This window comes from Primulina huaijiensis, chromosome 15, assembly GCF_012295235.1.
Source record: "Primulina huaijiensis isolate GDHJ02 chromosome 15, ASM1229523v2, whole genome shotgun sequence".
Classification (NCBI taxonomy): Eukaryota; Viridiplantae; Streptophyta; class Magnoliopsida; order Lamiales; family Gesneriaceae; genus Primulina; species Primulina huaijiensis.
This window is the reverse complement of record NC_133320.1, coordinates 16,303,405-16,315,450: the sequence shown is the minus strand read 5'-3', so window position 1 is coordinate 16,315,450 and position 12,046 is coordinate 16,303,405. Positions and strand designations below refer to the sequence as shown.

Sequence of the window (12,046 nt, the reverse complement as noted above, 5' to 3'; positions counted from 1 at the left end):
TTTGTTCGTTACGTAACGTTAAAAAAAATGATTGGTAGAACTGTAAAATACGTCACGTATCTGTATCCTCACATGGTGGGGATATAAGCAACTAGCATTAGAGCATCTTGGAGATCCCATTGAGGGTGAGCTGTAAAAGGGGGAGTGCTTTCTGTATCATTGAACAATAAAAAAAAAAATTAATATTAAAATATTATATCATATATATTATATATATTTATTTTTAAAAATATAAAAAAGAAATTAAAATTATTTTATAATTTTTATAAATCGTTTCTAATTAATTTTTAAATAAAGATAATTTCTATTAAGATATTTGAATTGAGCGTGTATAAAAAAGTTATGAATGAGGTTCCAATGTTGAGTCAAGGGTTTTGATTAAATATTAAATCTCGAAATCAATATAATGTATTCAAACATACGATTATGCGATATTATTTTGAGAAAATATAGACATTATATTCTTTTATATTTATTTCATTGTTATCATTTTAATTTTTTTGTTGGTAAGTTATAATATGTGAATACGGAAGTAACTGTGTTTAAATTGAATTAATTAGTGATACATTAACTAAAAAATATTTGCAATTATTTTGTTATAGTTTGCAAGTATTGTTCTGATAATGTGTAATGGTTTTTAACAAATAATGATATAATTATATTAAAAAGTTAAGTAATATTTATATTCCGAAATTTTATTCTCATGCTTCACTTTTCGGCAAAAAAATTTGTGTGAGACGGTCTCACATGTCGTATTTTGTGAGACGGATATCTTATTTGGGTCATCTATGAAAAATTATTACTTTTTATGCTAAGAGTATTACTTTTTATTGTGAATATTGATAGGGTTGACCCGTCTCACAGATAAAGATTCGTGAGAGTGTCTCACAAGATACCTACTCTCATTTTTCCTCTGTCTGTGTTTTTTTTAAATAATAATTGTTTACTATGTCCTTCAATACATTGGGAGTTATTGTTTTATTTTTTCAAAAAAAAAACATTCATTAACTTCATTGGTTATAATTTTTTTGCATATTACCATCATTCAGCGATTTCATATTTTTATAAGACTAAAATACCATTTGAAAAAATATTCTACTTATTAACTTTTCTTATTCCATTTTATTGATTTTATTTAGATTGCATTTGGATTGATAAATTTCAAGTCTATGAATTTCAAATGTATTTTTGTTGTTTAAAGAAGTAAAACCATAAACTTCAAATTCTCTATTTACATATTTATATAGTATTTTATGTTGATTATATGATGAATTTCAATTTCAGTCAATATTAGCATTTGAAATTTGTTCAATTTTGTATTATTAATGTGTAAATAAGTAAGATGTAAATTTAATATCATGAGCTATTCTTTCATTGTGAGAAATAAACCATAATCGAAATTAATGGATTTCAAATTAATTAATGATTGATAAATCAATTTTTTGTTGGAGCAAATCAAAACAGGAAAAGTTCTGGTTCTTTCGGGGGTGGATTTGGTTTTCTCTATTTTGGATGGACTTTAGTGATTGAAACTTCGAAACCTTCAACAATTTTTCTATTTTATCTGAAATCTAACCAATTTTTTTTTATCGGTTATGACAATCATAATTTCGGTCTGTTTTGGGTTTGGCCAACACGAGGATAAACCCCGTCCTACCCCAAAATTAATTAGGCATTTTTTCAATTCTAGTAACTATACAATAAAAAAAAACCCCAAAAATTAATTCAAGTCATCCAAGTTACTGTTAGAGTATATGTCCTGCAAGCCAACTGTTGGCTAGGGATTTTATTGACTCAGTTGTAATTAACAATCTTTATTTTAATATAATTCATTATTTCATGGTTTGTTATTTCTTTATCTGTATACCCATGTCATCAAACATAGATAAAGACCTTGATTATACTTTAATGCAAATGAATCGTAATTCGATGTTGAAACTCATTTGTAAACACTGTATGATCTAAATTCTTTCCTAGTCGATTCAGCCGCCTAAAACATGGATAAATGTCGCTTGAGCTCGAGACTAGCATATGTGATGTTGTGTACTGCGTTTCTTGGTATGGGCATAGAGATGTCCAAACATGCAGATGGGTAGTCATATGATGATTATACCGAACAACCCTCCATCGGACTTTCCAAGTGGTTATCATTCATCGAGAGGATAAGTCCGTGGTTATGATTGTACACCATTAGTCCTTACGACCCGGGACAACACTGAGGCTCTATGTGCTAGGGCTGTGCTTTGACTCGTTTACCGACTCCAGGAGAGTCATCAGGTGGCGAGGTTGGGTATAGTTGCGACACATATAGGAGCCAGTGCATTGTAGTCGGGGATTCACCGCTCACCTACGGGTGTGGATATCCTATGTGATCTAATGTAATAATAGTGCATGGAATCTCTGGCCAGAGTATGAGATGTACATTGAAGAAGGAGTTCTCCAATAGTACACGCGATGCCACTATTATAGTTATCACATAGTTATCGAATTAATATGCAACCCTCGATGAACCAATGGTTGCAGATTCGATCGGGATATATGAGATGAAGGGACCGTACTGTACGTTAATCATAATCGACTGGTTCTTGCAGGCACTATCAGTGATACCTAGGGGATCATGGGGCGATGCTACTAGACGCTCTTACCATGATCCGATGGGTGCAATCAGAAATGAGTTCTGACATTCTTAATCAAGGTGTTGATGAAAAGAATGGGGCTAAATAGGGTAAGCCCGAATAAAGGATTATGTCCTGAATCACAAAGAGCTGTGAACCCACGGCTAGCTGTATCCCTGAACCATTGAGGGTCACACAAGTACTGGATTGTTTGTTCTCGTTGAGAGAATAAATTCAAGAAGTTGAATTTATATTATATAGTAAATTCAAGGAGTTGAATTTATGATAATTAAATTTTGAGAGAACAAATTCAAGTAGTTGAATTTATAAAAAAATTTGAGAATTTGATTTATTAAACTCAAATGTGGGGTTTATTAAATATTAAATTTTGGAAGTGATAAAAATTCAAGGAGTTGAATTTATAATTTAAATAATAAATTCAAATGTTGAATTTATAATGTATTTAATTTATTAAGCTCAAAAGTTGAGTTTATTAATTAATAAATTAAATAAGGTGGGTATGTTTAATGGGCTTGTAAGAGTACAAGTCCATCATAATAAATAGTTAAAGTTTTAATAGGCTTTTATTAAATTAATTAAACTAGTTGGACTAACCCAATTAAATAAATCAAGCCCATTAATGTTAATTATGTGATTAGGGTATAATTTAATTATAAATGAGACAATCAAAGAAAAACCCTAGCCAACCCCACCACATGATTTACGTGAACCCCCCCCCAAAAGAAAAAAAAAACGGCCAACCCTTTTGAAAAGAAATATTGTTGTGCCATCTCTCAATTACTTTCTCTTCTACGCAAAACTTCTTCCATATTTTCTAGTGCAAATTGGAAGAGGAATAAACCATCCAGTCGTGGACTTGATAGGAGGATTTCATCGAAGAAAGTTCGTAGGGAATCAACAAGAGCTAATCCGTTTATACCGGATTAGTTGGAGCCCAGTGATTTAATTCACAAAGGTATAATTTTTAAACATCCTATGCATGTTTAATTCTTGAAAACCATACGAGTGTCCAAAAGAATTATTTTGTTTTCAAAATAAAATAAAAATTTTAAAACTTCCGCTGCGTTTGGGCACGTAGAAAACCGAGATCCAACAGTTACATCCCGACCATAACATTTTAATAATATGTTATTAACAAAAAAAAAAAACAAAAGATATTTATCACAAGTCACATATTAGCAATTTATAACATTCTTACAAAGAAATATAATTCAAAAATCCATGGAAGAACGATAATATTATGAATTAGGATTAGGGACTAAGACTTCATTATTGAATAAAAATAAGTTGTCGTAAATATATAGATAGGGAAGGGTTTATTAAAACATGTTACTGTTAGAGTAGGTGTTCAACGTGTCAATTTATGACTTGAGTTTTATTGACTCTTATTTAAAAAACAATCTTTATTTTAATATTATTTTATGATTTTTTTTAATTATGACATTTACTTTATTTGTATATCCATGAAAGCTGCATAGATAAAATAATTGAATATACTATAAATACTATGACGTCTACGAGTCCAGTGGATCATGAAATTTATTAAAAATTGTACTGTATATTCTCAAAATGTTCTTAGTCGATTAAGCCGCCTAAAATGAGGATAAATGCCGCTCGAGCTCGAGACAGTTTGTGATAGAAAACATCACATTTCATTGGTAAGAATATGAGGATGTTCATTCATCCAGATAGATAATCATTTGATGAGACACTGAGCAACCTTCCATCAGACTGTCTGTTAGGATCGGTTAAAGTAGATGATGTGTTTAGAAGGGGGTTGAATAAACACTTAAGTTTTTGAAATATTTTCGAATATGTATCAGTTCTTTAAGGAACTTGTTTTGAGATCTTGTGTGTCAATATCAATAACTTAACTAATAGTAGTAGTGCAGAAACAAACTGAATGATAGATTGAATATTTTGGCTAAGATATCGTGATAACAGAATGAATAAAATGATGGACACAAAGATTTTTATGGATGTTCGGAGACTTCAACTGCGCCTACGTTACCCTTTCTATCTCAAGGATAAAAATTCACTAAAAGACTTTGATTGATTACAAAGAATTGTAATAACCCACTTCAGTTAGACTTACACAATGCCAAACTGAAACTCTTAGTTTTCTTCTTATCAATTATCATTTGCTAACTGAATAGCTCTAATTAGTAGCCTGAATACTATGAATAAGTCAATGAGATAAGAGCTAAATGTTGGGATTTATAAACTGAATAAACTCGAAAATGAATTGCAACTGACTAAGTTGTTCTTAATGTAATTGTTCGTTAACTATCTTCTTCAATTGAACTCATCAGTTATAAATAGTCTTCGATTCCAATTGTCACATTGAATGTATTTAATGATTAATATCTATTGAATCGTCTTCTATTCCATATAGATGAATTTTTCTGACAGAGATACGATGTATCAGACTGTTCTGCTTCATATGTTATGCACTGTCAATTTGTCTGCTGAGATTTAAATTGCAACAGACGATGTGACTAGCTGATCAGGATTTAAACTGGTCGATCGATCAGTTTAGCTGGACTACATCAGTTCTAATTGATGTCTTTTTAGTTTGAAATTTTTAGTTCAGTTTTTTGTTAAGTTATATCAGTTCTGTGAATCACTTATTCAGTTCTTCAGATCTGGTATCAGTTCGTCAATCTTCGATTCATCCATTTGGAGACTTTAATAAATCCTTTGAGATATTTAGTTAGTTTACTTCAGTTCTACTAGTTCCATGAAGTTTTTAAGTCTCCTTAAATTTAGTTACGCTCTACCATTTCAGTTATCGGTTCAGTTCATGTCTTCTGATCGGTTACTGGTCAGCTTTTCAAACTTTGAAACTAATAAATTCCAACATTGTCCAAGTGGTTATCACTTGTCGATTAGAATAGCACACAGTTATGCTCGTACAACATTAATCATTTGAACCGAGCCTACATGGAGGCTCTGTGTACTAGCATACACTTTGATCTGTTTACCTACTCCATTGAGGGTCATAGGGTTGCAAGGTTGGGTGTAGTTTCAAAATAAATAGGATCCAATGTATTGTAGTCGGGGATTCATCGCTCGTATAGGGTGAAGATATCTTATGTGATTTGATGAGTTAATAGTACAAATAGTCTTTGGCCAGAGCAAGGCATGTGTTTTATGGAAAATTTTTTTTCTTAGTTACACATATGCTTTCAATATTATTACTCAAAGATACGTCATCTCGTTATCGAATTCATTGAAACGCCTAATGTATCAATGGTTGGAGATTCGATCAAAATATATGGGTTGAAAGGACGAACCGTACTATACGCTAAACATAACTTACTGGTTCTTGCATGCACTATCAGTAATACCTAGAGAATCATGGGACGATGTTACTTGATGCTTTTTCCATGATCTGATGGGTGCAATCAGATTGAGTTCTGAAGTTCTTGATCAAGGGTTGATGAAAAATATGGAGATAATTAGGGAAAGACCGAATAATAACAAATGTTGTTATGAATGTTAACCCACGACTAGTTGTATCTCTGAACCATTGAGGGTCACAAAAATATTGGATTTTGTGCTCCCGTTGAGGTAGTCGAATTCAAAGAGTTGAATTTGACGACCGTTGTTTGATTTAGTTCAAACGAATTTTTTATAAATAATTTTATGAGTAGATTCAATTATTGAAATTTGTGGAAATTAACTACTAATTAATTGAGAGGAATGAAACATTTATTAATGAAGTTGTTAACAAAACTGACATCTGACAAAAGTAGATAATTAGAAAATTTCGGCATGAACGAGATTTGTACCATCAATACGTCGTCGATTTCTGCTCTTCGATCGAAGTTATAATGAGTTTATAATTATTTATTTAGTAAATTTAGAATATACTAATTACATAATAAATTAGTTGTGGTGACTACTGAGTATAAGATTGTCATGTAATATTCTAAAAATATATAATTAATTAATTAGTTAATAATTAATTAATTTATTAAATAATAATTATTTAATTTTATATATGTCTATATATATGTATATAAAGATATATACTGAAATGTCTACTATTTTTTTTTAAAACTACATCTCGAAATACACATTTCATTTCAAAAATATATTTGTAGGCATGCATGCAATATCTACCTCAACCACATAATTTAAAAATAAAAGTTATTCACTATCGAGTAACAATATTGCAACTTTAAAAGAGCTCAAATAAACAAAATGCAAGTCAGAAGTCAAACCATAAACATATAAATAATAAAATGTAAGAAAATATCCGTGAACACTCCTCTCTCATAAACATGATGTGCGGAAAATATAGTCCTCGGGTTAGCGTGCGCACATCCAGCCCCTCCTACTCAGTCTTCGGCACCTCACGTCTCCTCAACAATATGTTCACCTGCATCAATCTCATTTAGTGAGTCTAAAGACTCAACACACAAAAACCGTTATAACAAATAATATATAACATGCACGAGTGAAAATTACTATACTTAAAATAAACTTCATGATCTTAAAAGCATGAACATAAACGTAACACAAACATAAACGTGTCAAAAACATATATCAACATATCAGCATATACTTATTCATTTTCTTTATTTGAATTCCGTTCATTAACTATGACTTTCGTATCATCGTATTAGTTGATGGATCCATCTACGTATAACCGCGGTACCAGGCGGCGGGGATATCAGTGACAATATTACCCATCCACCGAGCCTTGGCCTGACATGTCATCGTATTATCGTATCATCGTATTTAGTCACAACCGACTCCCTTCCTTCAAAACATGTCATCACATTCATCATTTATAAAAATCTTGCATATAGGTAAATTTTTTTTTAAAATCAAGCATGCAACGTAATTTTCATATTTTCATAAAAGTTCATGTTAATGATAGCATATATATTAAAAACGTGTGATTTTGTGATCAGGCGCAGGACTGCTAACTCGAACCAGGTGCAAAATGACCGTTTTGTCCCTGAAAACCTTAATTGACTGTTTTACCCCTAGACGTAAAATTTCACGTTTTTAACATTTTATCAATTCCGTTGACTCTAGACCATTCCAAATAATTATTTAAGCTTACATTAATTTTCTCATATTTTTATTTAGCTTAAATTCTAGACTTTTCAATTATTCATCGCTTATTAATTCTTAATACGTTTCAATCCCTAATTCAATCAAACTTTAATATAAAATTTCCAATTTAAAAACATAGACTTTTTATATTATTTTAGCCCTCGTGAACCATGACTCGACCCTCGTGAGCCATGTTTCGAATTTAAAACCAATAAGAAAACCATAACCGAACCATACTAAGACCCTACGAGCCATCTTCATTTTTAATTGAGCCAGCTTGAACCAACACTGAACCAGCCCTCCCTTGGACCCTCTTGAACCCTTAGCACCTCTAGGACCTGACCCTAGCCCGAAAACCAAAGCCCCCAAACCAGAACCACAACCGACCGAGAACTCCCACATGACAAGGACCCTTTGATAGGCGCCTAGGACTCTAGCCACTGGACCAGCCCCTAGCCCAGACCCTTGTGCACCCTCTTAAGATCCTAACCACTTGACATAGCCCAGCCCAAAGCCCCTTGGCCTAGCCCTTAAACCCTGCGCGGCTGCGCACCCCCAGCGTGCATGCGCTAAGCTTCTCGTGTGGCTAGGACTCTTCCCCAGCCCCTCGACTCGAGTCCTATCATGGCTAGAACTCCTTCCATGGCCCCTTACGAAACCCTAGCCAGCCCTGGTCCCAGCTGAGACCAAGCCTTGGAACAAACTCCCTTAAACCGAGCCCCATGAACACCAATCCCCTAACACTACCTAATCATGGCAGCCCCTTCTAGCACATATTGAACATGTTTTGGAACCAAAAATCATGAGTTTAGAACATGTACAAGCATAGATAAAAAAATAATATGAAGTGTGACTTGTTTCTATTCAAAACATGATTAAACAAATATTATGGTGTGATGGATGAGTAAAGGAAAGAGTATAATGTGTCTTTGCGTGTTTAACGTACAAAAACGTTGCGGCGATTTGAGGGACGACGACGGAGAAGGCTTGCTGAATTTTCCTCAAACTTTTGTGGCTTCCTTAGCAAAGTTACGTGTTGTGTGTGCTGTGTGATTATTGAGAGAAAAGAGTTTGAGAGGGGAAGGGGAGTGGGGCATGTGAATTGTGAGGTATGGGGTGGGTTTTTTTGCATTTTAAATATTAAATATAATACTAATGGTAGCTTAGGCCCATTAACTAGGTTAATTAGGTCCATTAAGCCCATTAGTGCATATTTAAAATATTTCGTGTAGGAAAGTTCGTGAAATTATTAGCCGGGTTGTCGAAACGTTTGTATTTTTGTTGAAAGTCTAACACTGATTAAAATTACGTCTCGGCGTATAAAATCACCTCAAAACTCTTTATTTTGAAAAATAAGAAAAAGCATCAATCATATTTTAAATAATTAAAAACAATTCTTTAATAAATCTTTTTTTCATTTTTCAGCCCTCGGTTTCCGTTCCTCGATCGCAAATCGAATAACCCTTAAAAATACATTTTAATATATTTAAGTAGGAAAACCACTAAAACAACATATAAACATATCACATAACTATTTTAGCAATTAAAATCAATTAATTAACTATTATTCAATTTCCCAAGATTCGCATGCAGTTGGATTACGTCGTCTTAATTTTGGAGTTTACACTGTAGATCCTTATACATCTTCGTACTCCCTGGATGGATGGAGTACGGTGTGCTGTGAGCCTCACTCATGATATCTGCTCTCATGGAATCACTGCTAGGAACCCACAGTCGGTCATGATATCTGACTATGCCGTCCTCAACTGTATACAACCTCAGGCCCTTAGACTCATCCCTCTGTCTCTACTTCGGTAACTGCTCATTAGAAGCCTGTCCTGGTCAGATCTCGTACCTCAGTGTCGACCGCACTGTCAGTGTAGAAAGACTAGGTACATTGCCCCTGGAGTAAATTACAAGCTCAAACCTCTGAATCTCTGCCTGCAACGGTCGTTGTACCGACAACTGAGCGATCATTGGATTATTCCTGCTCAGGGCATTTGCAACCATATTAGCCTGACCCGGATGGTAGCTAATGTCACGGTTATAATCCTTCACTAGTTCCAGCCATCTCCGCTGTCTCATATTCTGCTCTTTCTGTGTGAAGAAGTACTTCAGGCTCTTGTGATCAGTGAAAATCTTGCACTTCTCCCTATACAGATAGTGCCGCCATATTTTCAGGGCAAAAACCACTGCTGCTAGCTCGAGGTCGTGAGTCGAAAAATTCTTCTAATGGACCATCAACTGTCTGGATGCGTAAGCGATAATCCTATCATGCTGCATCAAAACTGCGCCCAAACCGAACTTCGAAGCATCTGTATAAAGCACAAACTCCACTTACTCTGATGGCATAGCTAGAACCAGTGTTGAAGTCAATGTCTACTTCAGCCTGTCGAAACTTTACTGGCACTCGGGTCCCCAAAAAAACTTCACGTTCTTCTTCGTCAAGGCGGTTAATGGCACCGCGATGGAAGAAAAAACCTTTATGAACTTCCTGTAATACCTCGCAAGGCCCAAGAAACTACGGATTTCTGTCACACTCTTCGACACTGGCCATTCTCTGACTGCCTCAACTTTGCTGGGATCAACCTATACTCCATCTCAGGATATGATGTAGCCCAAGAATGCCACTCTGTCTAACCAGAACTTGCACTTATTGTACTTGGCATACAACCGTCTGTCCTGTTCTACAGTATGGTCCTCAGATGTTGACTGTGCTCCTCTCTGCTCTTTGAATAAATCAGTATGTCATCTATGAAAACTGTGATGAACTGATCCAAATACGGCTAAAACACGCAATTCATGAGATCCATGAAGATCACTGAAGCGTTCGTCAGTCCGAAGGGCATCACCGAAACTCATAGTGCCCATAATGCGTCCTGAAAGCCGTCTTATGCACGTCAGACTCTCTCACCTTCAGCTGATGGTATCCTGATAGGAGGTCTATCTTCGAGAATACTGATGCTCCCTGAAGCTGATCAAATAGATCTTCAATTCTAGGCAGAGGACACTTATTCTTAACTGTGACCCGGTTCAGCTCCCTGTAGTCAATGCAAAGCCGCATGCTGCCGTCCTTCTTCTTAACAAACAACACCGGTGCGCTCCATGGAGAAAAGCTCGGGCGAATGAAACCCTTATCTAGCAAATCCTGTATCTGATCCTTCAGATCTTTCATTTCTACCAGTGCTAGACGATAGGGCGCCTTAGATATCGGCACTGTACCTGGCATCAGCTCGATAAAAAGTCTATCTCTCTGTTTGGTGGAATGCCTGAAACGTCATCTGGAAAAACACTGGGAAAATCCCCGACCACCTCGACGTCCTCTAGTCTCTGGCTGACTGGCTTGGTCACGGTCACAATACTGGAAAAAAATGCCTGGCATTCTCTCCTCATGAGCTTCCTCGCACAGATGCAGGAAATGATGTGCGGCATCTGCTGGTGTTTGGCTCCCTAAAAAATAAATGGCTGACCGCTGGTTGGTCTGACAGATACTGACCTCTGTCAAAAATCTATAGCAGATCCGTTTGAAGAAAGCCAGTCCATACTTAAAATAATATCAAACTCCAGTAATGGTAGCACAATCAGGTCTACTTGCACCGCAATTTTATTCAACCGAAGCTCTAATCTCTTCATTATCTGAGACGTAAACATCTGATCTCTAGATGGAATCGAAACTCTGAATCCCAAATCCATAGCCTTTGTTATGATTCCTAGACGCTTGAAAAATTACTCGGATATAAACGAATGTGTAGCTCCGGAATCTAGTAATGCATACGTAGCTACACCTACGATATATATCCTTCATGCGACAAAACATATCATCAAATCTGATCCTGCTGAATCTTAAGGAAATTTCTATAAGTAATAATCCCAAAATCCTTGAAAAATCACTGATTTATTTCTAGTATTCCGCCAAAATTTCGAGATTAACCCCCAAAGATTTCGAAAATTGCAATTCGGACCCCTAAAGTTTCGAATTTCTTACAATTTGGCCCTATAATTTTTCGAAAATTGCAGTTTAGTCCTCAAAATAAAATTTTCGAATTTAGTCCATTTAGACCTTAAAATTCTCAAAAATTATTACCTAGGTCTCCAAATTTCGAAAAAGCAAAACAGTTCTTCTACTTTTGAATTTTGTATTTAGGTCCATGTATTTTGGGTTATGGCGTTTTGGTCCTTAAAGCTCTTAATTTCGTCAATTCAACCCTTAAGTCCACCTATTAGAACATGCAACCTAATTTATTCTAGGTTTTCAATTCTCCAAAATAATTCTCACAACCAAAAATAATAATCCAACAAACAACATAACACATCATGCAATCACGGTGAAAATTAAA

At 34.8% G+C, this 12,046-nt stretch overlaps 1 protein-coding gene across 1 annotated transcript; it reads right to left on the bottom strand.

Moving 5' to 3' along the window:
• Positions 1–9,551: 9,551 nt before the first annotated feature.
• On the bottom strand, positions 9,552–10,884 carry LOC140959346 (uncharacterized). The gene is made up of 4 exons (XM_073417202.1): positions 10,624–10,884; positions 10,051–10,203; positions 9,868–9,957; positions 9,552–9,806 (listed from the first exon to the last, which is right to left on the bottom strand). The coding sequence occupies exons 1-4, from the start codon at positions 10,882–10,884 to the stop codon at positions 9,552–9,554; spliced, it is 759 nt and encodes a 252-aa protein (XP_073273303.1).
• Positions 10,885–12,046: the final 1,162 nt, after the last annotated feature.

What these genes read in the sequence shown, in the direction of transcription:
- LOC140959346 (XM_073417202.1), bottom strand. Translation starts at nt 10,884, where the DNA reads ATGAAAGATCTGAAGGATCAGATACAGGATTTGCTAGATAAGGGTTTC. An exon ending in CAGGATACCATCAGCTGAAG is followed by an intron (nt 10,204 to 10,623) that starts GTGAGAGAGTCT and finishes GAGGTATTACAG; the next exon opens with GAAGTTCATAAAGGTTTTTT. An exon ending in GTTCTAGCTATGCCATCAGA is followed by an intron (nt 9,958 to 10,050) that starts GTAAGTGGAGTT and finishes TTACGCATCCAG; the next exon opens with ACAGTTGATGGTCCATTAGA.